Here is a 27,992-nt window from a genome sequence, read left to right as displayed (position 1 = left end):
TAGTAGTTAGTTCATTACACCCATCTGGCCTATTTTTCTAAAACAAAGAAACAAGATAATATCAAACTTGTGATCACTCATACCAATCCATAAGCAACTACTGAATCACATGGAAACGTGGTTGAGGTTGTAGACCCACCCAGGATGGCCACTACAACGTCATCTTTGAGGATTTCGATGGAGCCGCGGGAGACAAAGTAGAGCGCGGTGAGCACGTCTCCGCCGTGGACTAGGGTGTCTCCGGGGGGTGCGTGGGTGGTCTTGAACCTCATGGCCAGGGCCCGGAGGCAGCCCTTGGTGGCTCCTTGGAATGCGTTACAGCCCTCGAGGAGGTTCTTGTTGAGGTGGAGGCAGATATCCGCCTGCAGGCACTCTGGGAAACCCTTCAGGACCTGTGTGCGAAACACGGGTCAAAATGGACATGATTATGGTCAGATGTCATGTGGAAAGTAGTATCTTTACAAGCTTTATAACGTGTGTTGCATTTTAGTTTGCGGTGAAGTTGCAGGTCCAATTTTTTCCAGAGAAATTTGCTACAATTGCCACTTGTGTTCTTTCCTTCTTCTCAAAACCTATTGCACCCTGCAGTAGAAATAGCCTGCGATGTCTTTAACACAGAGCTACAATTTAATGTTTTATGAGCCTTTCAGCAGCTTTAACAGCAGACGAGAGACAAGACAGAACATTTAGAAGCTGCAGATAAAACGACAGCACAAAGTGAAAACACAGGTTCAATATTTGTTATGTCTTCTCTCTGTTTGAAGTTGTTTTCTTCAAAGAGTTTCACTGCCTTTATGTACTGAGATGATGAAACTACTCTATGAATCATAACCTGGTGCATGCAAGACCAAAGAATGTCTATTGGCCCTTCTGTGTGGAGTTTGCATGTTCTCCCCATGTTAGCGTGGGTTTGCTCCGGGTGCTCCGGTTTCCTTCCACAGTCCAAAGACATGCAGGTTAGGTTAATTGTTGACTCTAAATTGCCCGTAGGTGTGAATGTGAACGTGAATGGTTGTTTTTCTCTATGTGTCAGTCCTGTGATAGGCTGGCGACCTGTCCAGGGTGTACCGCGCCTTCGCCAAATGTCAACTGGGATCGGCTCCAGCCCCCCCAGCGACCCCGAATTGGATAAGCGGTTACAGATAATGGATGGATGATCTGCTATATATAAAAACAGAAATAACGTATTAAATGTTGAAACTTGATCCAATCGTGATTGGTCAAGCATTCCTACCCATCCGTTAGCCTGGGAGACTGTTGAAAATACACTGAAAAATATTTTTGACAACATTAATCTTAACATTTTTTATAAATTTAACATTTATTTTTGTTGTTCTAATGCATAAATATAGACTTATAATACACTTACCCATTAAAGACAAAGATACAGTGACCACTGACAAAACAGCTAATGATCTGACTGTTAATGATTTTCTTTTCAAACTTTAACACCATAACAGACACTGGGAAGTGAGGACAGGGACTTTGAGGACACATAAGGGACAGTTGAAACAAGAAAACACATTTCTTATCTTTGTCATTTACACATGAGATTCAATGTGTTAATGACACGAGCACAGCAAAAGAAATGTAGCCTGAAGGGGGTTTTCTGGCTCTTTGTGTTGCTCAGAACAAAAACTGATCAGTAGATTTGGAAAGGAAAGACTGAACAACATTTGGCAAGCGCAGGTGCCACCGCGGAGCGTGCCGCCAAGCCTCCCACAGTGGGAGGGAAACCTGGCAGTGCCCGACGAGGCTGTGCCCACTCTCACAGTGATTCACTCTGTCTCTGGTACCAGATGAATATCATAGGGGATGTGTTTGAATACATAGAATTCATGCAAAAAGGGACCTCGAGGCAGGCCATGTGCAAGTCTACCAGTAATAGACGATTAAAGGGATGGTTTGGATTTTTTGAAGTGGGTTTGTATGAGGTACTTCTCCATAGTCAGTGTATTATCAACAGTAGATGACGGCCGGCACGCCCCCAGTTTGGAGAATCAGACAGGAGTACCAGCATTGACTACAACCTGTTATACTCTGACTATGGATAAGTACTTCATATAACCCCACTTCAAAAAATCTGAACTATCCCTTTAATGTGGCCTGCGATAAACTTTCAGTGTTGTGTGTCCTCTGCAGTAACTTTCATGCATAAGTAGATACTGTAAATGCAACTTTTACAGTATGTGTTAATGTATGTAACGGATAAGACACTGAGGGAACAATAACATGCATGTTTGGGACAATAACTGAACAATTGGATATTAAAACTACAATGCTATCTGTACAGTAGCTCAACTCAAACAACTCAAATCACACCACTACTAGTATCAAACACAGCTAGATGAAGCTAATACTGTATCTACATTAGTTGTGTTAACACATGTACCTCCTGCTCTTACCAGAGTGGTGGGGTCATTCCATTTGACATGAGGCAGACATGGAAAAGACAAATTTATATAAGTACCATGAACAGTATTGGGATGAGAGAAGCCAGAGATACTGTTTGCATAAGCAGTAACTGTGGCCATGCCTCAACACTGCACAGTATAATCAGGATGAAAACATTATACTATGCCAGGGACATAGCAAGGTTGCTTCAAATGATATTGGAAAGAGAGAACAGAAGAAAGCAACAACAAACTTTATATTTTCGTTACCATTGTGAAAAAAGACACAGTCGTCTCGTACCATATTCATGTCGATGCCGTTGGTGTACGTCCAGGCGTGTTGGAAGTACTCCTCCAGCCTCTGTCTCAGTGGGTTTGGGATCTGGTGGAAGCGGATGAATTCTTTGACCCGTAGCATCTGGAGGTGATACCTGGCTGTACCTGAATACAACCTCTGGATGATGGCGGACACGTTCCCGAAGATGCTGGCGTACATTAGAGCTGGGAGAGAAGCCATACAGGTGACCGTTGAGCCATTGCTCTCGTATACAGTACCTACTTCTTCTTCTTCTATTTATTCCAAATGAACCACTGCTGCCACATGACTTCCTGTGTGTCAGCATTTTCTCAAGGAAAGACTTGCCAATAGAAATAGAATAGGAGTAAAATGGACATTCCCATTGAAATTGTTGCCATTGCGACGGCCGTATCTTAACAATTCAAGGTCAATGCCTAACCTCAACCATTCAAGGTCAATGCCAAACCTTAACCATTCGAGGTCAATACCTAACCTTAACCATCATGCAAGAGTCTCACAACTTGCAGGTTACTTTCTAGACACAACCCATTGCAACCGTTGTAGCAGTGTCTAGAAGGTAACCCACTAGTTGTGAAAATGTGCGAAAACTATGACCACACATTATGGCCCCACTGACGTGTGTTCTGTTGTTACCATAACAACTAACAACAATCCCCACTTTTTTGTGCTAGTCAAATGACCATGTAAAACGATTCAATGTCCGTTCTACTCCTATTCTATTTCTATGGACCTGATGTAATTTAAAAGCTTTCATGCACTGTAAATGCATGAAATCACACTTATGTTAAATCAGGGGGTGATAACAGTACATTTAAAATACAGTGGATCTTCCCTTTAACCTGACCATGTTTAAGTATTGAGTATCAGTGTGTTTATCTGTAAAATGTACTGTAAAACTCCTGATTACAGAGGGTTTCAGTAATAACAGGATTAAAACACTATATGTACTGTGACTCAGCTGTCACTCACATCCAATGAGCATGACGCAGATGGAAAAGATCTTCTCAGAGTTGGTGTTGGGGGAGACGTTCCCAAAGCCCACGCTGGTCAAACTGCTGAAGGTGAAGTAGAGTGCTGTGACGTACTTATCTTTGATGGAGGGGCCTGAGCTGGGGTCACTGTAGTTGTATTTTTTTCCTACAATGAATAACAAAACCAATATACAAAAATTACCAAATTTGTGTTCGGCAGCAAAAGTGACCCTACATTTTACTTTCTGACCACTTTGTTTGAAAATAGAATAAAAGCAAGGAAGATCACCTATCGACACCCCCAGGTTGTCCAGCCAGCCAATCTTATGCTCCAGATAAGGCTTCTCCACGTTGCCAATGGCGTACCAGATGCACGCCAACCAATGGGCGATGAGGGCAAAGATGCACATGAGCAGCATGAGGACGGCAGCACCGTACTCTGAATACCGGTCCAGCTTACGGGCGACTCGTACCAGCCGTAAGAGACGGGCCGTCTTTAGCAGACCGATCAGAGTGGTGGTCTAGGGTGAAAAAACAAACAGAGAGAAATACATGATATGGTTAGTCACTTCAAGGTATGTATACACCGGGGGCGTTTTTTTTCGTGCCCTCCTCTTCATCCTCTGCATGCTTTGCCACCATGGCCTCCATTTCCACTGTTATGCCGACAACGCCAAGCTCTAGTGATCGTCATTGTTCTCAGGGAAGTTTGCTAGAAGTGATGTAGCCCGGATGTTTTATGTGGAGTGAGCACTGTGCAAGACTCCATTTTAAAAAATAGCTGTTTAAATGCTACATTGCTTGTCAGCAACCGGTCATATGGTAACTTAGGAGGTTATTTGGCGTTGTGTGCTGTGATTAATTTGGCATGCAGTTAACACACCAGTCATAATGTTGTTTTAATGAACTCCTGGTGTTCTTCACCACTGTTTTGGAAGAAGGAAATAACAGGAGTAACAGACTAGTTTTAAAAGTGATATATTTTCTTTTTAAATAAGTGCTGTTAGGTGGATCTAATTCATGCTAATTTATGCTGATGTGAAGAGTAGTTATTTTGTTATCTTCATCTAAAAAGTAGCGCATATCGGTCAAATGAATTTAGTGGAATAAAAAGTAGACCGCTTCCCTCCGAAATGTAGTGGAATAGAACTGAAAACTGAAATAAATCTACAGTTATATCCAGTCAACATTTTAATATGTGACCTATATATTGTCACAACAATACAGACCAGGGGTTTGTGATGTGATGTTGCCATGAAGGGGGGACAACAGCAGCAGACAATCCTGGATCATCTCAAGTACAGTATGTCACCAGACACTGATAACAACCTTTCCCAGCAATCAAAGTGAACAAGTTGTTTGTCTTCTGTCGGCGTCGAAGGTTGAGGTCAGGGTCACGGGGACGATCGGCTTGGCTTAGAGATTCCACCACATGTTTAGCTTAGGAATGCTTAATCTTATCCACGCACCATGCATAGTGTACCAGACGCACAGACTAGACAGTGGATCATTCGGTCGCACCTCACAGATTGAGAAGCACTGCTTTAGTGGAACAGTGTTCTACAAATATATGTATGAGAGAGGGGGAGAGTTTGGTGATTCATTCATTTGGCCGATGATGAAGCACTTTTGAATGACTGCATATAACGATGGCAAAGTTAGCTCTAAAAACCATAAATATCAGCAGCTTGGAAACTTCATCAAAGCACCTTCAGAATGCACACTGACACAAACAGACTAGCGTGCATACATTACAATGTACACACTCACTGCCTTCTGTTCTGTTTAATTTGAAGCACTTTAATCCTCCCGTCTCAATTTTCTAGCCTGACTAAATTAATACACAGACTTTGGGATGGGGATGCAGCCGTGACACCAGTCCCGATTTATTAGTGTCGTGCAATCTGTAAACACAATAAGTGAGAATGCTAATAGGTCCTACCACTCCCTATCACGCCTGACAATTATCCTAATATCCTTGGGGAAATCATAACCGGCAGCCTCCTGCAGCAGTAAATGTCTATATATTTAGGCCTCATGTACAGGTGAGAGTAAATACATGGCTTATTTAAAAGGGGGCCAGTGGAAGAAGATGATTCATGAGGGAGAGAGTAGGTCTCCGTCATGGTGAGGAAGAGTGCTGTAGCTGCTTCTGATGGGTCCATTAATGAGCCTCCGTCCTCCCAATCTCACCCCTAAATCACCGCCATCATTCACCGCCGTGCATCCGGCCAGCGCCCCCCTTTCACCGACAACTGAGCGAACAGTGAATGAATCATAGGCAGGAACAGATGAGCCCTAAATTATCTGCGAGCGCGTACTGCCTTAGGCGTACTGCTGCTGACTCGGTGTGGTGACACAGCACACGCTGGGCGATGTGGCCAGCACAGTGTAATGTTGATTAAAATCTGGGCTTACAGTAAGTCGGAGGCGTTTGGGGCTGAGGAGGCGAGCTAAAGCTCCCATTAGCAACCAGCTGTATAAAACATATCTGCCGAACATCCCTCTGGCCATCTGCCACTGTGGCTGTCCAGGCTCGCCTGGCCACTTTAGAGCACCAATAGTCAACCTTTTGACTCAGAGTACTCAAATGTGTTCTCATATTAAATGACTGATAAAGTACCATCATTTTATGATATACTCCAAAGTTAGTGAACATACATGAATGTATGAATCTGACATTGGATTGACACTGATAAAGCCAAGCCACTGGGCACATTTGTTTTTTTTTTTACTGGAGAAAAAACTGTCACTGCTTTCACTGCTGCAGCAGAAAACAACACCGAAGAGAGCATCAAGACTGAACCAAGCCATAAAACTAAAGCAATGAGCTGGGATATACTGTAGAGCTGAGGGGAACTGATTCTGGTTCAAAACATCACAAGTGGTCATATTTCCTGTATACACTAGAGCTGCACAGGTCACAGAACAAGTCAACTATATTGTTTTGCTCATTCATTAATCTAATAACAAACCAAAGATACAGTGTACGACTATATTATTGTCTGAGTCAACAAGAATTTAAAACACCAGTCCGTGTCTATTCTGACTGTCTACACAATTCCAGCAGGGCAAGAGTGAGATTGAGGGGGCCGCTTGTTAGAATGAACCTGCCTCCTCTTTCTTCTCTGTTTAGCACAGCCGTTGCTGCAGGTTTTTGCAGCATGATAAGAGTTGGAATGCATTCCTGTGCAGTCTGCTTTAACCAAAGGCAAAATTATGTAATTCAATAAAGCTGGTTTAATTTGCATGAAAATATATATATATAGAAAGTCTGCCATAAAAGAGCTTTGTGCATGTGGTTCACTTTGAGCTAAAAAAATAGGAATTTGAGCCCTTTTGTGAGTTTGCATGTTCTCCCTGTGTTAGCGTGGGTTTGCTCCGGGTGCTCAGGTTTCTCCTCACAGTCCAAAGACATGCAGGTTAGGTTAATTGTTGACTCTAAATTGCCTGTAGGTGTGAATGTGAGCGTGAATGGTTGTCTGTCTCTATGTGTCAGCACTTTGATAGTCTGGCGATCTGTCCAGGGTGTACACGGCCTTCGCCCAATGTCAATTAGGATAAATAACATGTTTATAACAAGAAAAATGTCTAGTTACAAGCTAAAAATGGATGCAGAACTGCAAAAATGAAATGAAATGCATGCAATCTAAAATAAAGTCATACATACTGTATATATGAAGTGATCAAGTGGCCTCCTCTCTCTCATATAGTGGTAGGTAGGTATGGTCGCTTATTTTGGGGGGAGAGTTGCATCTTTTGGGCTTGTTTCTATAGACCTGGTTGCTTGTTTTTCTTGCGAGATCTGGCAACACTGAGCATAAAAAGCTCTCGCCAAAGGATAAGATCCAATCAATAATAATCATCGACATGGTCAACTTTCTGGAACTGCTTCATTGACAACAAATAATAGCCTGCCACTGTGGACTGTTCATGTTCATTTATTACTGAGCACTGAGTGAGTGTTTAGGACTACTGAAGCAAAAAAATCATTAATAAATTCTAAGATTTTAAAGTAAAATCAGACATTTTGGCTTAGTTCAGTTGTTAATGTGCATCTGCTACCCTGCCCGGGATAAAAGGAAAATAATATTTAAATTCTGGTTAAGGGCGCACATTCACACTAAACCTCGGTAATTTGCAAACACCTCATATTTGGAGATAATGTACATGTAAACCTGGACATAATATGCAAATAATGTCATGTTATCACAACAGGGCATTGGTATGAAAATGATGGAGGAGCTCAAATGACTCCTGTATGTAAATTCAGAACCAGATCATTTCTTTTCACTCTGCAGAGCTGAAATCCTGCACGGACAAAGAATCTCTCACAGGGGATTTCAACCTGCCATGTTTCTAATGAAATCACCAAAAAAAAATATTGTCGGAGATGGTATCCAGGCAACAAAGGTGCACGAGATTATGTCTAAAAATAGTCTCTGCACAAAGAGCTAAAATAACACACCTTAAAGGCGAGAGCTAAAAGTGTGCATGGATGTGTTATTTTCGGTTTATGCTGGTGATTGGAGGGGCTAAAAATACAATCTCCTGTCATTCTACTCGCTGTGTGCTTTTGACACGAGCTGAAACGGCAACACACATTCTGTCAACGCACCAGTCGCCCAGCTGTGTGACGAGGACATACATCGTGCCGCGGCGTCGCTCAGCCTGTCCGCTCTGTTTTCTCCACCTGCCACTCACTGCCAGCCTTGAGGCATGGACCCCCCCTCACAGGAACACACACCTAACGGTAAACATCGGGGGCCTCGCCCTCAACAACACACATCAAGTCTGGGATGGCTTTTGTGTTAATTCACTTAACTTATTAATATTCATCAATCCAATCCCAGCTGACATTGGGTAGGAATTTGGCATTTAACAATTAACCTAACCTGCACGGAAGGAAACCGGAGCACCCGGAGTAAACCTGCGCTAACACGGGGAGAACAAGCAAACTCCAGACAGAAGGACCCCATGGCTCGTGTCCTTTTTGCCAATTTATTCCACTCTCTAAACTGCTCTCTCCAAGCATAAGATAACTTACTCCCTCAGACAGACACGAGCAAAACAGTTCCTCAGTGGTTAGGGAGGCTGAGACCTTTTAACTGATGTGGATTGCCCCGAGGCCTCTCAGTCTGGCTCTGATGAAAAGAGAGCGGAGGGAAGCGGATGTGACAGCCGAGCGTCAGATTGTCTTTAGTAGTCTAAACAGATCAGAAACATGACTGCTGGAGCTGTGGTCTTGTGTCAGGACACAGGAGTAACGGAGGAGGGATGCAGCTTTGCAAGGGGGAAAAGTTTGTGCTCTCAAATTTGGGCTTTTGAAAACGTAAACCGTCCCAAAACATAAGAAACTTGGTACCAAAGTATCATTTATAGTGACATCCCTGGTACTGTCAAGGTTCAATTACGCACGGCAGATCCACTGGTTATATTTTGTGCAACCAGCATCAGACTGTTGCTAAAGAACCACAGAAACCCTCTCTCACCTCATCTGATCCTGAGCCAAAGATGAGCAGGTCGAATGGGATGGCGGCCACCATGTCTATGAGAAACCAGCCTTTGAAGTAGTGGATGGCGATCTTGGCCGGGTGGCTGACCACCTCCTCGTTGGCGTTGACGTATGTGGTCCTGAAGTTTATGAGGATGTCCACGATGAACATGATGTCCACCATCAGATCCACCACGTTGAGGGGCGAGCAGGAGTAGCCGCACTCCCGCCTCCTCTGCTCCTCGATGTCGTTGAGGAGGAAGGCAGCAGAGTAGGGCGTGAAAATGGCGGTGTAGATGACCAGCAGCAGGATCAGCCAGTCCCACACGGCTTTGAAGGGACTGTAGTGAAGGATGGTCCACTTGTCCATACGTGGTGTTTGGAGCTTATACTCCGGCAGCACGTCTGCACCAAGAGAAAGAACCTGAGGAGAGGGACAAAAGGATTCATCAACTTTATCACTTGATCAAAGTGGAGGGTTTATTTCACTAGTGTTAGAATGACTGCATATTAAGGCTATAGGTAAAAAAGAAAAACTTGATAAACTTGAATATTCTCTGAGATTATTAAAGTACAACCAGGGTTAAGGTGTTGAAGGTTAAACTTCCACCCCCCAAAACTGTGACTGTGACCTCCTGGGTGGCTTGGGTTCTTGTTAGCACCCTTGGAAGCTGGAAAGGTTCCAGATAAAATCCCCACAGAGGGTTCTGGGTGGAACCATTACACCATAGAAGGGTATACAAAGGTATAACCCTTTATGTTTAGTTCTAGATAGTACTTTCTGAAAGGGTTTCAGGTAAGGTAGGAAAAGGTTCTACCTTCCTATGGGGAAAAGCCGAAGAACCCTACATGGTTCTCGTTAGCGCCTTTATTTCTAAGAGTGCAGAACATTGTTTGTGCGAGGACTTTAACACATTGAGATAGATTGGTATGAGGTGAACCGTTACACCATAGAAGGGTTCTCTGTAGAACCTCTCATAGGATGTTCTGGGCGGAACCTTTTGCAGATTGTTCTAGGTATAACCCTTTATATTTGGTTCTAAGTAGAACCTTCTGAAAGGGTTCCAGGTGGGACAAGGTTCTATCATCCTATGGGGAAAAGCCGAAGAACCCTACATGGTTCTACTTTAGCACATTGAGATAGATTGGTATGAGGTGAATTTTGTCAATCCCTAAAACAGTGATGTGCAAGCCTTTCTTGGCCGTTTCTAACAGAAATCAATTTAAGAATACGGAAATCTAAGCACGGTTATTTGGAAGTCAACAGCAATTACACACCGAGTTGTGACCGTAATGAAACAAGCATGTGGAACACCCCCTTTGATGAAGTGGCAGCCCGATGAATAATAGAACACATTCCCTTTTGTCTGTCCTTTGGTTTCTGATCGATTTCAAAGGTTATCCCATATCAGAGGGTAAAAGCGTTTGACCTCCCACATCGCTCAGAGGGCAGGAGTTTCTAATAACCAATTCAATTATTAACACTTCAGCCTTTTTTTGTGCTATACATCATCGTTCCGTCCCTCAGTCTTCTCCTCTCAATCACAGGGGTTGCGAAGGTGACCAGGGCGGAGATAAGCAATAAGTGATGGGTGCAAGTCTTCTTTTCTGTTTCACTCACTGGTACACAGTAATATCCTCTGCCCCTCCAGCTCATGTACTTTACTTGCCTTCCTCCTTAGAGTTACAATAATCAGCAGCGAAAGAGCCATGCCCTGAAAATTCCTGCCTATTGAAGTGTCACACACTTAGATGAATAGATGCATCCTCTGCCCGCGCCAATAATTACTTCATGTCATTGAGACTCTTATCCCAAATGGTCCATAACGCCGCTGTAATATTGCTGTTAAAAGCTATTCAGGTATATATGGTAGCAGCAATAACAGAGATAATGATCGCGACATCCAGGCTCGCTGGCCTGGATGATAGCTCCATCCTCGAAGCGAAACACTGTTAGGATTGTATGCATGGAGTTGTTGTTTTTTTTACCTGAAAGAGTTTTATTTTTGGGCTGCACCTTACAGTAAGAAGGTCGCAGGTTCAAACCCGGCTTTGGGCCCTTTTATGTGCAGTTTGCGTGTGGGTTTACACTGGGTGCTCCGGTTTCCCCCCACAGTCCAAAGACATGCAGGTTAGGTTAATTGTTGACTCTAAATTACCCATAGGTGTGATGTGATGAACAGCCGTTTCAATTATTGAGACGGCCAGCATTTACTTCGGGACGGTTTAAATTGCATTTCGGCCCTGCATGGCTCTAAAGCATCCTGCTCCTGTTGGAATTATGTGAAAGATTTTCATATGCATACTTAAAATTTCAAATCATTAGACTCGAAGCTGATTTTTCATCCTTCACCAAACACATGAATGATTTATTTGGGGGAGAGGGAAAATTTATGCCTCAAGTAATCTGCTCATGCAAGCTTTAGGAGCTAATGTTGCAGTGCATTAGGGATCGTACAGTATGTACAGTCGTGGCGCTGAAGTTCAACTCCTGCAGCCAGATTACTCACATAGCAACAAACACGACCTTTACTCGACCTAATCTACAGTCATATGTCATAATACTGTTCCACATACCAGCACGCACATCAGTGGAAAGGCACGGAAATGCTAATGAACGTTGGCTTATTGAACTGTAATTTAATTACATTTCACTGAATGTAACCTATTTTCTTGAACCACAAGGTATGTTTGAGATTCTTCTGCTGCTCTCATCTACATGCAGGAATAATGTACAGTGGAGAATTTGAGGATACTTATGTTCTTTTATTTACAAGACCATCAATGCACAGATTTAAAAAAAGGATTGTCAATATCTTATTAGAAGGGGCTGAGATATTCTGACTAATTACATAGCAACAATAGCATTGATTCATAGACTCTCTCTTCCATATACTGTATATAAAGATAGACGACGTGACAGCTTCCCCAAAGTGAAGCCAAAACATCTTGATCGCCCCCTGGTGGCTGGCTGCAGTATAGGTCATAAATCCCGCCTCCTCCATGTTAGCGGATGGGACATGGGCCAAACTAAAAAGTAAAAGTAGACGTAAAACACATTTTGGTTTCTGTCAAAAGATGGTATCTGTAATTTTAGTTAGTTCTTATCACACTGATGAATGTTCAAGAGTTCATTTTTCTGACGAGTATGGTTTAATTAGTTATTTGATCCTAGAAAAAGGGGGTGGGGCGTCATGATTGACAGCTGCTAAAGTAGTCATGGAACTCCTTAGTCCTACAAAGAACCCTTGAAGAACTATTTCTTCCAAAAAAGGTTCTTTGGATGAAAAGGGTTCTTAATGGAACCATTAGTCTTACAAAAAACCCTTGAAGAACTATTGCTTCCAAAATGGGTTCTTATGGGTGTTATGCTCCCCCTCCTTCTGATCGTGCTGATCCTGTCTCATGCCTAATCTTGGTCTTTGTTTCTTCTCTTCAGGTGTGGCTGCTCTGTCTTGATTGTGAATCAATAAAGAGGGGGATGGGATTTGGGATCACTCTCTCTTCCACTCTGGCCTGGCTGCAGCAGCAGCAGCAGCAGCAGAGTGACCACATGTAGTTTTGTTTCGTTCTTTATCTTTTCTGATGAGTCCGGTGGTTTAGTTTTCGGTGTTTTGTTTCTGTTTGTCAGGGTTTAGTTTGGGGTTATGTTGTTCAGGGGTAGAGGGAAGCACCCGGTTCCGCCGGCTCTACAAGAGCTGGGCTGAGGTGGCTTCCCTTCTTTTGTTCCTTTTTGCCGGCTCACCAGTTCAGTTAGTTATGGGTAAAACCTTATGGGTTAGTTTGTTTTTTTACTTAACTTTGCTCTTTGGTTAATTATTGGTCAATTATTTCTGTGTTGCACTTAAATAAAAACTTGTATATTTTTGAAAACCCTTGATTCGTGTGATTATGTTCGACCTCGTCAACAAGCTTTTCTCGGGGCCGTAACGATGGGAACCCTTAGTCTTACAAAGAACCATTGAAGAACTCTTTCTTCCAAAAAGGGTTCTGTGGATGAAAAGGGTTCTTAATGGGACCCTTGGTCTTACAAAGAACCCTTGAAGAACCTCCTCTCCAAAAAGTTCTGGGTAGAACCTCAGCCTCTCAGTTAGAACGCTTTTGGAACCCTTATTTCTAATCATGCAGTTTATGATAAACAGTGATGACACTATCAAGATGGTAACTCTGCACTACACCACCATGGATACATTACCCCTCGGCCTGCTGGGAAGCCTGGGAGGAGCCGGTTGGTTGGCGGAATGACAGTTCTGGATTAACGTGTTGCAGCCAATCTGTTTCTAAATAAAAGATCACATCTTAATTATTTAACCTTCCTACTGTAGCTATGTGCACTTGGCGCAAATGAACTCTCTCTTGTGGGATAATGGAGGGCTCATTGTGTGTTTGGCTTGGCTTCAAACGGTATGCAAATGAGCATTAGCTTTGTGCACTATCAGGGCTGGGCTATTATTTATAAGAGTGGAGTGTTGTTTCATGTTTCTGCGGTTAATCATGTGGCCTCCATCATTAAAGACGATGCACTGGTTTGATTCCATATCCAGCTTCAGATAGTTTAAAATGAGACGTTAATGGAAAGCCGCGGGCGTCTAAGACTCGTGTGTGCGTGAGCTGCATGCACCGAGGCGATCAAAGTGTACGGAACAGCATGGGAGCTGCGGGTCTTTCTTAGGTGACCAGCAGCTTCCTGGATGAAGCCTCCATCTGCCTGTGGGAGCTGTGAGGCAGCCAAGGCCAGGAGAGAGCGGGTCTGTTCAGACGCCTTGATAGTGGCTTCAAATGAACTCCGGAGGAGTCCGGAGTTGGTTTCAAGACATCTGCTGTTGCTTTGTGCTCCTCACAGTCAGGCGTCTAGAGAACGGTTTACACATCTAAACTGTGGAAGATGGGGATACGCCGCAATCCTCCCGTCGATATTTATCTGTTACTATGATCATTTTAATGCTCAACAGCATGCAGTTTATGCAAAACATAGAAGTGACTCAGTCATTGACGGAGCAAGAGTGGTGGGGGGCCAAAGACAGATACTGGTGTAACTACCAGTAGGGCTGGACTATATGACGATATTTATCGTCAAAAGGATATAAAATGATTATCCTAGATATTTTTCTATATCGATTATATCGTGATACACGCTAGGCTTCTATATATCTCCATTTTCTCTATAATTTCACTTAAAACCGTTGTGTTCATTTGTCATTGTTTTGTGTTGTTAATTGATTTCGAATAATAAATATATACATACATTTTCATGAAGCAAGCTTTGCCCACTCCCATGTTGATAAGAGTATTAAGTACTTAACAAATCTCCCTTTAAGGTACATTTTGAACCGATAAAAAAGTGCGATTTATTTGCGATTAATCGCGATTAACTATGGACAATCATGATATTAATCCCGATTTAAATATTTTAATCGATTGATAGCCCTACAGAAAAACAAATCAAATGGTCCCAACTAATGTTGACTTGTCAGAAAGAACGCTAAATAACACTCTAAAGTTAAGAAAAATGTACATGGCCATTTTCAAAGGGGTCTCTTGACCTCTGACCTCAAAAACTGTATCCTATTAGATAAAACAGATGTTGAAAAAACTGCATCATTTGCAAAATGTAATAAATCGCAATATATCTTATCGCAATACTCAGCATATCACAAAATGTTTAAAATCACAATAAGATCGTATCCTGACTCAAGTATCGTGATAGTATCGTATCATGGGGCCTCTGGTGATCCCCACCCCTAACTGGCACCACCAGTGCTAGTAATGTGCTAATATCCACACTACGTTACGACAAAGTTACACAGCAGCTGGTATTCAGGTCCTCTAGTGTGCAACATGTCACAGAATGCCATTAAAAGCACATTAACAAGCCTGCCCTCTCTGCTGCTTAATAACTTTGACTTTAATGCTGGATGGAGAGGTCAGTGTGGTGCACTGCTCTGCCTCTGGCTCCAGTCGAAGCCGAAGTCGCCTTTGAGTGCGAACAGGGGTCAATTTCCGCGCCCTCTATCCATTACATCATTAATGGCCAAAATGCAAAACTGAGACCTAATCAGTGGTTTGGGGCCTCTGCCTACCCGTGGGAATACTTTACTTACAGTCCTCGTCTGGCAAGGAAGGTGAGAATGACCTCTAACCCGGTTCGTAACTCTAGAAATATGGCCTGAGGTCTGGACAGTCTGGCAGCGGTAAGAGTATCCCTGATTATCTGCAGCTAGTGATAGACACCTCTGCCGTTTTACGTATCATTCCCCTTGAGTTTCAATTAATCACCCTCAGGCACACGGTGCAGGTGCACGAGGGAGGGTGGGGGTTGCAATCTGGTGACTTCATCGGCTTCTCAATCTGTGCAAGTATGATTTGCGATGATAGTAAATGATATCATGATGAGCATTATATTGAATTCCAATGTCTCTCCACTCAGACAGTCAACAAAGGATTGGTGGTCTGAATTATTAATAAATGCAAACTATTCATGCCAACTACTGTTCTTAATTGTTTTCCGAACAAATATTTGCAAACAGATGGTTGGATAATGGATTTTATACAACATTGATAATAATAACCTCGGAGTCGTGCGACAGATGGAGGGATGAAATGTACTGAAATACCACACATTAAATTTAGAAAGGGGAAAACTAAATTTGTAGTGTTTTATGGGGGTTTTAACATAAATAGACCATAATTTGATCAAGACTGCTTGGCTGAAGCACATTGCACGTACATCAGCAAACAGATAAACAATGAGACGTAGCTTTTGTTTCATACATCATATTCATAGTTTATTTAGTCTTGTTGGCAGTACTTAGTTTAGTTAACTTCTGTATAGTTACACTTTAGTTTGTCTTTAGAGGAGTCATTTTAATTTCTTTGAGTTAGCAGTGCTGAGCAGAGTGATGCGCAAATTGTGCCGCCCCTTATGCAGAACTCTTAAAGAGGACCTATTATGCTTATTTTCAGGTTCATACTTGTATTTTGGGTTCCTACTAGAACATGTTTACATGATTTAATGTTCAAAAAACGCTTTAGTTTTCTGATACCGGCTGTGCTGCCGCACCTCTTTTTACCCTCTGTCTGAAACGCTCTGTTTGAGCTCCTGCCCCGCCCTCCCGAAAAGTCTGCTCTGATTGGTCAGCTGGCCCACTCTGTTGTGATTGGTCAACCGAACCAAACTTTTTGGACCCTGCTCCAGCTCCGCTCTAACTAGCTTTGTTTGAGGGTGTGCCAAACTAGCCGCTAGGCAGGTAATGTGTTACTTGATGATGTTACCGCGTGTTACTTGATGACATCACCACGTTACGGAAGAAAAGGCGGAGCTTCAAGCAAGGCGTTTCAGGCAGTTCAGGAGCAGAGCTTCTCCCTTTGGTGTGAACTTGGGGCTTTGTTTTACATGCATAAAAAAATATATAACACACTAAAGGAAAGGGGAAAAGCACAAAAACATAATAGGTCTTCTTTAAATACAGAAAGTGGCCAATCAGAATGGACCAAGTGCCTGCATCAGGGAGGGCGGGGGGGTTAAGATTTCTATCTTAGATATTTTGTTTACTTTATTCCCGGGTTGGGTACTAGCTCTTGCTAGCAGAACTTTCTCCATGAATGCAAAGATTCAAGGCCCACATTATTTGGAAAACATTCTCAGTCTCAAATTTTTTTTCACAAGTCTTACCTGCGTGACCTTGTCGGTGACATTGTGCGTGCGGTCTTTGACCTTTGGGGCGATGATAGTTTTCTCAGAGGACGGAGGGGAGGGGCACTTCTTCTCATTGTTGGCCTCAGAGAAGTTGAGCGTGATGAGGGGAATCTTGTTGATGGTGCTATACCTGTTGAGGTTGGAGTCGGAGGTGGAGCCCAGCAGGCTGGATCTGATCTGGCTGAGGGGCCCTGAAAGAGAGAGCGACAGAGGGAGAACGTCGTCATTAAAAGCTGCCACATCTTGTACTACAGTTGGGCTATTATTGATCTTGGCGTTCTGAATCGTGGTCATCAGAGAACAGTCTAGTTCTCTAGTGATTGTTGTGATATGGGTAGTGAGCATGGGGGTGGCCCTTACTCTTGGAGTGAGTTCAACCACAACACAACACGGAGAATACAACAGATACTGAAATCTAAACTCTACAGCCTCTGATTGACCTGGTCTAGGGTGAACAGGCCTTTCAAGGTTTCTCATTAAAAGATAATGAAGAACACTGTTGGTGAAAGAAAGGAATGATTCAATGCACAATCAAAGAATGCAACTTCACACAGTTAGTCAAACATCTATCTGTCTGATGAGGTCTGTTGAATAAACTAGAGTTGGGTACCGAACTCTGTACGTTTAAAGGTACAACTGAATAGCGTCGGTACATTGAGTACCGATTCACGTTAAATCAATATGTACAAAAATTCAGGACCTGAGAGCGTATCTGGGTGAGATGTGCGTGACGGCTACCTCGCTGAACTGCAGTGGCTCGCACACGTATGGTGTCCACACAGACACAGCCCTTTCTTTCTAAATAAAGTTTGCCTAAGTTTTGGCGAACTTAACTTATTAGCATTTTTTATGTTATAGCTTACGTGGAATTTCTGCTATGACTACTGTCTTTACACAATTTAAAGCTGGTACTCCACTAATTTAGTGCAAGTCACTACATTCTCTATTTCTATCTGTGTACAGTGAATATCTTTGTGTCATCTATCTCTGTACAGTGATTATCTTTGTTTCATCTATCTCTGTACGGTGAATATCTTTGTTTCATCTATCTCTGTACAGTGAATATCTTTGTTTCATCTATCTCTGTACAGTGAATATCGTAGTTTTATCTATCTTTGTACAGAGAATATATTTGTGTCATCTATCTCTGTACAGTGAATATCTTTGTTTCATCTATCTCTGTACAGTGAATATCTTTGTTTCATCTATCTCTGTACAGTGAATATATTTGTGTCATCTATCTCTGTACAGTGAATATCTTTGTCATCTATCTCTGTACAGTGAATATCTTAGTTTTATCTATCTCTGTACAGTGAAAATCTTTGTGTCATCTATCTCTGTACAGTGAATATCTTTGTCATCTATCTTTGTACAGTGAATATCTTTGTTTTATCTATCTCTGTACAGTGAATATCTGTGCTGTTATCTTTTGTACAGTGAATATCTTTGTTTTATCTATCTCTGTACACTAAATATCTGTGTGGTTTATCTTTTGTCACAAAGATATTCACTGTACAGAGATAGATGACACAAAGATATTCACTGTACAGAGATATATGACACAAATATGAATATATCTTTGTGTTTTTATGCAAATAACCACTACAGATGGCAATAACAAAGTACAGTACAGTACTGTGTAGGCTACAGTATTCCATTTTTGTTATACAGAATTGAAATGTGAACGGTACCCAACCCTAGAATTAACAAAGTGTTCCCTCGTCTACCAAACAATGTTTTCTACAAGTTCACAGCAAAATAAAAACTGACTTTCAGAAATCAACTCCCTGCCTTCTTGTGAAAGCATTCAACAATATGTGACAGCACTACACACACCGACACGTGACCCAATGAGAGTGATAAAAAGTGAAAAAGAGAGCATTGCTGATTTAGCCCAGTGAGCCAGCAGAGGAAGGTTGCACTATGTTCCCTCCCTTTTCACACATAGTACAGTACAGTGATTGAGAGTCAAGGACAGAGAAACAGACAGCGGAGGATGAGAGATTGCATGCACAGCTTCAATACATGCCACAGTAAGGATACATCATCGCAGTCATGAAAAATAACTTCGAAAGGAAAAGCTGAAGCCATACCCCCAGCCATCCAGGAGCGAGATACTAGCAAACCAGGAGAGAGAAGAAATAGGTGGTAAAGGGGAGAGTGGGGATATGGAGGGGTCGTTGGATCGCAGTAGCCATGGGTACAAACAATATCAGATTATAGCATTTATCAGGGAACGTTGGCAGCTCTGTGAGTAAACCTTTATAGAAAAAGTGATATTAAAAAACATCAACATTGGGCAGTTATGCTTTAATTTGGGGAATTTGATACTAAACACAACTAAACATTAGTGCATCAAGTCATAGTCTGTCAGCAAGGTAACGCCATCATCAATAACCATAATTTATAAATGGTAAATTGATAATTAATTAAACAATGTTAATAGTTATTTTACTGTCAACAAACAAAGAAATGATAATTAATAATGTTTGCTAATTATTAGTAATGCAATAATTTCTGTTAATTTATCATTAGTTTTTGTAATATGAAATAATTACTTTTTCTATATTGTATCATAGCTAATAGGAGACGATAACAATTACAGTCTGAATACATTAGTAAAGTATGTATTATCAGTTTATTGTTGCACACATTTGCACCATTTCATATACTACTTTAAGTATTTGTTGGTGATTACCAAATGAGTTGTACAACTTTAAGAAACCGTTTGTTAAAACATCTATAAACATTACATAGATAGATGGACCAGATATTTGTAACACTATTTTAATGGTTAACATACCAATTATTAAACATTAACAAAGTCTTAGAAATATCTATAAACATTACATCGATTGAAATTTGTAACACTTTGTTATTGGTTAATAATTGGTTTGTTAACAATTAACAAAGTGTTAGAAATATCTGTAAACATTACATAGACATTTGTAATGGTTTGTTAACCATTAACAAAATGTTACAAATATCTATATGTAATATTTATAGTTGTTTTACAAACTATTTATTTAAGGTTGACAAATTTTGTAATCATTAACAGATACTTATAATAATATATGTAATGACATAAATTAAAGCATTACTATTAATCAGTAAACATAATTAATTATAATTTTGCTGTTTGTCAACAGTAAAATAACTATTAACTAAGTTTGATTAACTATCAATTCACCATTTTTAAATGATGGTTATTTTAAGTGTTACCTAATGTTGTGAAATGCATGCAGCATCAGCACTGCTACAGGTCAATTGCTATCTAAATTATTACGTGAAAAGGACAAGGGTGAGCATATAGGATTCAAATGGAAACACAGTCAGGTTTCTCTTCATTCACTAAGACATCATGGCAACAAGGCACCAGAGGTCAAAGACAGTGGGAGGAGGTATCGTCTTGTAAAGCTTCATTGATTTTCTTCAATGAACAAAAGCGTGAGAGAGAGATGTAATGTGTTGCTTCATGCAAGCGCGTGCAGAGGTCAGTGTGTGTTTTTTTGAACCGAGCTTTCCCCTGGGCGACTGGCTTGGGATCGGCGGGTCATGTGCACTGAGACTGAGTCATTTAGTGCCGTGCCAGTGTTTCGAGGCGTAGAAACACAGTCCACCGAGGCATTTGCATTCAAAATGAACCTCATGTCATGTGGGGAAACTCATGCAACAAGCAGGGTTTTGTGCAGTATCCAATAACAGCTCGAGATGCAGTGGGCTGCTGTTTGTTACCTTTAATATTGCGACCATTGTCTGCAACACGCCGTTGGAGGAGAGAGAAGAAGGGGAGGTGAGAGAGGAATTTTCTGGTGCTTCTATGATGACAAATGGGGGCTGGCATCAAACCCCCGCTACTGTCCCCATGAACAATTCATTACTGTGAAGTAGACATATTACTGTGTCAGCCACTGGGAGCTATTTGAATGAGGATTGTGGATAAGGGGATGGGGGTAGACGGATCGGCCTGGAGGAAATGGCCAGTCTGGGGCATTCTTACCCTCATCCAAATGAGGGCCAAAAGGCTAATGAGAATCAAGGGAAGATCAATAGCACACAGTGTAGATGGTGACACACTATAATACTGATTAAGAGACGCCACATCTTCAATCTCCTATTTTGGGGCCACAGTGGTAATTAATATAGCTAAATTATAGTCAATGTTTGTCATAAGTGATGAATTCCCTCATAAGTCCCTTAATGTCAAATACAACATTGTTATTAGCTGACATCACTGGGCAAAGAGTGTTTTTGTTAGAGCCGTGGTCACCAACCACGCACTGTCAAGGGTCAAAATGTACTTTTTAAAACTTCGTTTTTTTTAAAGATCGCCTCTGTCTCTCTCATTTTAAAAGTTTAAAGGAATACTTCACTGTGTCAATGATCATTTGTATATCATTTACTCACCCCGTGTTACCTTGAATTCTTCAGGAAAACTTTGTTTTTCTTGCATGCCTTCGCAGTGAAGGTAAAATCAAAAAACGGAGAAATTCTTGATGAATTGAAGTAAATGGGGGCAGCATTTAACAACAGCAAAAGTATATCAAAACATTTGTTTACAAACTGTCACACAACTGGTGCAGTAAAATCCAAGTGTCATTTATCCAGTCGTATGCTCACTACTTCGCAAACACATGCATCTTTGCTAAAACCTTACTATTTAAAACACTTCGTACTCGTTTGGACGAGTAACGCACGAGTATGAGACTGTTTATGCGGAAGTGTTTTAAATAGTAAGGTGTTTGGGAAGTAGTGAGCATACGACTGGATAAATGAGACTTGGATTATACTGCACCAGTTGCGTAAGAGTTTATAAACGGATGTTTTCCCATTTACTTCAATTCATCAAGGCTTTACTCCGTTTTTTGGTTCGCCATTCTCCGCGGAGGCATGCAAGAAAAACAAAGTTTTCTTCAAGAATTCAAGGTAACATGTGGTGAGTAACTGATACACAAATTATGATTTTGGGGGGTGAAGTATTCCTTTAACTACCCGAAAAGTCCATTTTCAGTGTATGTGCACTGGATGCTTTCAACAATTGACCCATCCCTAGAATGGGCACTGTCCAATCCTACATTAGCAACCGTAACCAAAGGTGGGCGTAGGATGAATTGGCTTTCAAACTAGTTGTGATGTCACAAAAGACGCTTTCCAGTGTACATCAGAGGCATAGTAGAGCATGAGATTCCTACCTTCACTGGCGTGTCTGTCCCTGAACGCCATCTTGGAGTTGCACCCAAATCCTTCCATGTCGTGTACGGAGGAGGCTCTGCGAATACTGCACATGCTCTCTCTGGAGGCGGTTGGAGTGAGGCCCGGGATTGACGGAGCTGCGGTGAGCGTGTCCTCTTTGCTCGGGTGTTGGGTCTGGGTGACGGTCTGGTCCGGGTACGTCCGGTCCCAGGGGCCCTTGGGCGACGAGTGGTCCAAAGGCCCGGACACGGGGGTCGAGCAGTGGCTGGGGCCGATGAGGGCGCGGGTGTCGTTGGCGTAGGAGGGGCTGCAGCTCTCGCGGGTGGTGGGGAGCTGGTAGTCTCGCGTCGCCACCGACCCGTCGCTGTGGCGGGGGGAGTCCACCATGACGGCGTCGGGGTCTTCCTGGGGCAGGGACTGCTTGCTGATGCCCAGGTGAGGTAAGGCCGGGAAACGGAAACGAAAGAATCTCCCTTTCCCTGACAGAGAAGAGAGCAACAAGTCTTAATACTCCATACGCACAATTTATGGTGACCAATAACACTGAGTGAGCGCCTAAGGGCATAAATCTAAGTCACTTAGTTATGGTGATGTGATTTGACAGCATAAAAACAGTGTATGGTGTTTTTTAATGAGCCAGTGGGATCGACATGACCCCCAACGACCTTGTGTTGTGTTTTCACGCCGTGTTTGCAGCACATCTCGCTCGCAGTCTTCAATATCCCCGCTGATATCTTCGTACTTGTTTGCCAATAGCGCTGAGAAACCTGCCAATGCAGCTATCTTAAAAAGACCCTGGCAGATCAAAAGAAATGCCCGTTCTGCCTCAGGCACCAGTTCAATCTTCGATATCCTTCAATTATTCATGGAGGAGGACATTTGGTGAAATATTATAATGCCGGTAGTGCGTTGACGAGGATTATGCGCAAGGATTTTAATGAGTGATTGATAGCTCCTGGGGAGATGAAAGAGTGATATTTTGGGTGCTTGCTGCCATGACAGCAGGTAGTTCTGAGGGGAAAGTGAAGAAACACAAGAAGTTTAGTGTAAATTGAGGATATGCTACACACACCCACGAACACATCATTCACAAGTAGGCCCTTTTAGTTGCATCTAACAATAAATGCAAACATATCATGAGAGACAGTCACACTCGCAGGATTCCACATATGGACCGCAATCAGTGGCCTGCGTGTTGTGAATCATTTAGTCGCCTGAACATATGCCATACATATCAGAGCGCTGTCTCGGTGCCATGGCGCACAGTGAAAACCCTTCATAAAAGCATTAAAAGAAGAACAGGATGCGCACACCTGCATTTATGAAAACAACCATTTTACTCATCCAGAGACACAATAGGTGGTAGAATAGAACATAAAGCAGCATGCATCTATATCTTCCTCATTGCTCCTTCTATTCGGGTGAGACAGAGAGGGAGGGGAGAGAAAGAAAGTAATTTACAGACACAATGCTCTGTCTTGTTTGAATTAAAGGGGACATATCATGAAAAACTCACTTTTTAATGCTTGTACACATACATTAGGTTATCTACCAACCCACAAACTGTGAAATAAGACAACCCAGTCAGTTTTTTTGTGGGCTGCCTGGATCAGAAAACATGTGATTCAACAAGCCAATCAGATTTGGCTCCCCTTCCTATGTCACATGCAGACTCATTAGAATATACCGCCCACAGCTTGAGAAATACCGTTAAAAACTATATATAAGAAGTGTACGTAGTCACGGTTATGTCACCCATTGGTTTCTGGAGTACAGTTTCAAAGCCTTGAGTTTTGCAATTTGGCTGTCGCCATCTTGGTTTCTGACCATCAGCATTTTGGTTTTTGACCATCAGCATTTTGGTTTTTGGTCGTCATCATCTTGTTTTTTTGGAACCAGTAGTCACATGAGAAAATGGAGCTAAGTACAACCGAACGCTAAATAAGACATTTTTATTTCATATTTTTCTCGCTAGCCAATCAGAGCAGACTGGGCTTTTTTGGGAGGGGGTCTTAAAGAGACAGGCGCTAAAATGGAGTGTTTCAGACAGATGGTGAGTACAGGTATATTCAGACAAGACAGTATGAGAAAAAATAATGCGTTTTTTTAACATTAAAGCATGTAAACATGTTCTAGTAGAAACTCAAAATACAAGTATGAATCTGAAAATGAGAGTGATATGTCTCCTTTAAATCTCTAGCCAGATGTTGATGATGCAGGAAATGATAATTTCCATTTAATTGGTGATTCAGAGCTTGATCTGTGCTCAAATCTACAGCGCAGTAGGACCAAACAAGTCATTCATCTTAATGAAGATGAAAGTTGAATTCTCGGTTCGGCTAATGAAAACAAAGTTGTGTTTCATCTGAGCTCGGTGCAGTGAGGCAGATAAGACCACTGATCAAAAATACCATCAGTCTGAAGCTGATCCCAACCCAGCAAACCCAATTTATATTCCAAAGAGTCTGCACAACACAGCAAAACCTTGTTTTAGTGGGGCTGTCTCGAACACTTCTCCCACCAAAGGAAAATTGTCTTGCAGTCGCACCGCTGCAATACAACAATGACATTTTTTTTCTCCAATTAATCGTGCTCTAACTCTAGCATTTCACATTTCCGACGGTTTGATTTAAACACGGTTATAATGACATCGTAACAAAGTAATGAATGGTAGCTCAGGAGCATTCACGTGCTCAGAGCTGTTTCTAATTACTGCGCCTATAATAGGATAAACATATACGCCACAAATCTTTTAATTAGCTCATAATTCAGTCATGGCGTGTATGCGGCTATATTTAATAGTGATATCAAAAGGGCTGAAATCTCTGAGTGCTGCTACTCTCCCTCTCCAACACTCAAGTCTTTCCCTGCAAAAACTCACCAGCTGCTTTACACAACCAACGGACGTACAGTGGCCCCTGTTGCTATGATACCGGATAGTAATATTTGCATTGAATATTAATTGGGCCCTCGGATCCACATGTCGGGGAGTGAGATGTCTTTCTGTAATGCGAGTGTGATTCAGATGTCAGGGAGAAGTAGAAAGGGAACAATAAAGCTTCACGCTTTGGTAAAAGCGGGACAGAGACGGCTTTGTGTCCGTCTCCTGTTCTTGTGATTTTAAATGAATAAAAAAACAGTAGTGCAGTTAATGCGCTTACTAAGTGATTTGCATGCAGTGGTCTTTTACCTGGGCTCCCAGTCCTCCTATTACTCACCAGCTCTAGAGAATAACATGGGTAATTCTGCTCTGTCCTCACGTTGCCCCACATTCATTTATAGAGAGAGAAGAAGTCTGATTGCAATGAGCCTGAGTTAGTATTTTATGGCATGTTACTAGGGCTGTCAATCAATTAAAATATTTAAGCCGCGATTAATCGCATGATTGTCCATAGTTAATCAGCACATTTTTTAGCTGCTTTATGCAAATGTATGTATATATTTATTATTGGAAATCAATTAACAAGATTTGCACACTCCCATGTTGATAAGAGTATTAAATACTTGATATCGCTGTCTTCAAAGCCACCAGACTCCATTCACAAAAACAGTCATTTTACCTCTCAGAACATTGGAGCTGCTGGTCTGCTTTGTTTGTGTTATTGTGTGACTTTCGGATCCGAACTAACGTGCCGTCCACAGCAGTACATTTCCTTAACTTCCTGCCGGTACTCCTCTCCAAACTGGGAGCATGCCGACCACCATCCAAGTTACTGTATGTAACGTTAATACACTGACTATAAAGATGTATATATACTGTATATGTAGCAGCGACATCATCCAGAAACCTACGTCAAGTCACGTGGGAAAATGTATTTAGTACGGCTTGGGAAAAAAAGCATTTTGACTCTAAAACATACGTACTTTGACCAAATTTAGAGTGTTCGGAAGAGCGTGGGTTTGCTCCGGGTGCTCCTGTTTCCTCTCACAGTTCAAAGACATGCAGGTTAGGTTAATTGTTGACTCTAAATTGCCAGTACGTGAATGGTTGTCTGTCTCTATGTGATAGTTTGGCGACCTGTCCAGGGTGTACCCCGCCTTCATCCAATGTCAGCTGGGACTCGGCTCCCTCGCGACCCTGAACAGTATAAGCAGTTACAGATAATGGATGGATGGACTGTTTGGATTTGACTCCATAAAGAACACCACTGGGAAGCCACAGAATGATAAATGATAAGAAAAAAAAATGACAGACCCGCCCTTTAAATGCCATTTATCTTTTGAGTATGTGTGTGTAATTAATGGATCCGTGGAAGAGGGGGAATCCAAGATGGTGGCAGAACGGATGGATCGTCCCTGAGCGGCAATGGCAAAAATCGATAAGCAGCGCCGAAATGCATGGCTGCTCAGTCCCTGGAGGGAGTCTGGATAATGCACCACATGGATCATCACCTCGCACCATCTAAAAAGGCAGCTGCTCTTGCACATACTTGGAATAGTAACACCACGGGTTTCATTGAGTTTACATCTGTAGCAGTCTGTTCATCTGTGATGTTTCTCTTAAATTATGCAGTTATTCATATCTGGTGACCTCTGTCCATCTGCTAGTTTAAAAAAAAAATACAAGGTCTCTAGAGCTAACTGATGAAATGAGGCCGAGAAATACCGACTCCCTGCGGCGGCAGAGGTTACGTGTAGGCAGTAAAAAAGTGTCCGGAGCTGAGACTCCACCTTGTAAACATATCTAGACCTCAGCACTAGAGTTGCAGGGACGCCCACTTAGATATTCACATGAATAGACTTTAATTCATAGAGGCCGGCTCCATCAGGGATTGCCCTTGTGCTCAGGCGGAGCAATTAGCTCCCACAGAAGAGTGAAAGAGGGAGGCCTTATCAGTGACACGCCTGCACACACTCACTCACAAATTGAAAAGCTTATACGCATGGCTTCGCCGCGGAAGGAGTGTACACAGCTTATATATACACAACACACGCATCCCCAGTCTTTCCACAACACCCCCCCATGAGGCAACGCAGCCTGTTAGGGGGGCCTCATCCAATTACAGTCATCTAGAGGTGACCCCTGGTCCGCCGTGCTGCCGCTTTATATGTCACCGACAGAGAGTTGGAGCAAGAGAGAGGAAGGCATCAAGAACATGTTGGAGAGCACCGCGGGGGAATGGCATTATGCACTCTTACAGCGACAGCTCTGGGAGGAGAGCTCTCCAGCGCTGCTCCAGTGGTTCATCAGGCCATCCTGGCAGGCTAGGAGCTATAATTGGGCCAGACCTTTGAGATGATGGCAGGCTAACACATCAGTGTCGGCTAAACGTTGGTGTCAACATGCCAAAGGAGCTGTCTAGTAAGGGGATTTCCTGCAGAGTGCACTGCTCCGGATTTTAGCATTATGCTGCAGAGGCAAGATGCTAAACAAATGTATCCAGTAGTTAACATTAAAGGCGCAGTGTGTGTAGGATTTGGCGCCGTCTAGCGGTGTGGTTGCAGATTGCAACCAACGGAAACTTTTCCCGTGTGCCAAGCGAAAACGTGAATGGCCCTATCTAGTAGGGCCGGGACGATACGCCTATCTCCCGATTCAATACTATCATCATACTTGGGTGCTGATTCTGTATGTATTGCGATTTTTAAGTATCGCGATTCAATATTAGGATTTATTGCGAATTTTGTATACTTTTTTAACATGAGACCATGGGAAAAAGTTGAATGATACACGTCTAGGGGCTTTTACTTTGAAAAATATCTAAACTGATACAGTGAAAATGATTGATTTTCAGCATGTATGTAGTCAGAGATGTCCTGAAGTCAAATATATCAGTCATTGTCTGGATTAATTTGTTAAATTTTTTTACCGCAATACGATAACGTTTCCTGTCAATGACAACGGCTCATCCTAAAGTAATGAAAACACAACGATTCATATAATTAGGTGATTATACACTAAAGTAAACATAATAATATTATATTC

General features: G+C 42.2%; 1 protein-coding gene across 6 annotated transcripts in view; it reads right to left on the bottom strand.

Annotated features, from left to right (window-relative positions):
- The window catches only part of LOC141763184 (voltage-gated inwardly rectifying potassium channel KCNH7-like), a 70,670-nt gene that overhangs the window by 12,882 nt on the left and 29,796 nt on the right, over positions 1 to 27,992 (bottom strand). For 2 of the 6 annotated variants that reach the window (XM_074627644.1, XM_074627645.1), the window contains exons 4-12: positions 22,066 to 22,545; positions 20,609 to 20,629; positions 18,967 to 18,990; positions 16,850 to 17,064; positions 9,176 to 9,601; positions 3,973 to 4,204; positions 3,682 to 3,849; positions 2,695 to 2,894; positions 140 to 383 (exon numbers count right to left, since the gene is read on the bottom strand). In XM_074627644.1, coding sequence (XP_074483745.1) covers positions 140 to 383; positions 2,695 to 2,894; positions 3,682 to 3,849; positions 3,973 to 4,204; positions 9,176 to 9,601; positions 16,850 to 17,064; positions 18,967 to 18,990; positions 20,609 to 20,629; positions 22,066 to 22,545 — 2,010 coding nt within the window. The remainder of the gene's footprint in view (positions 1 to 139; positions 384 to 2,694; positions 2,895 to 3,681; positions 3,850 to 3,972; positions 4,205 to 9,175; positions 9,602 to 16,849; positions 17,065 to 18,966; positions 18,991 to 20,608; positions 20,630 to 22,065; positions 22,546 to 27,992) is intronic. The other 4 variants (XM_074627648.1, XM_074627649.1, XM_074627646.1 and 1 more) reach the window with 3 other exon arrangements.

This window comes from Sebastes fasciatus, chromosome 24 (assembly GCF_043250625.1).
Source record: "Sebastes fasciatus isolate fSebFas1 chromosome 24, fSebFas1.pri, whole genome shotgun sequence".
In the NCBI taxonomy this organism is placed as follows: domain Eukaryota; kingdom Metazoa; phylum Chordata; class Actinopteri; order Perciformes; family Sebastidae; genus Sebastes; species Sebastes fasciatus.
This window is presented reverse-complemented; position numbering and strand designations above follow the sequence as displayed.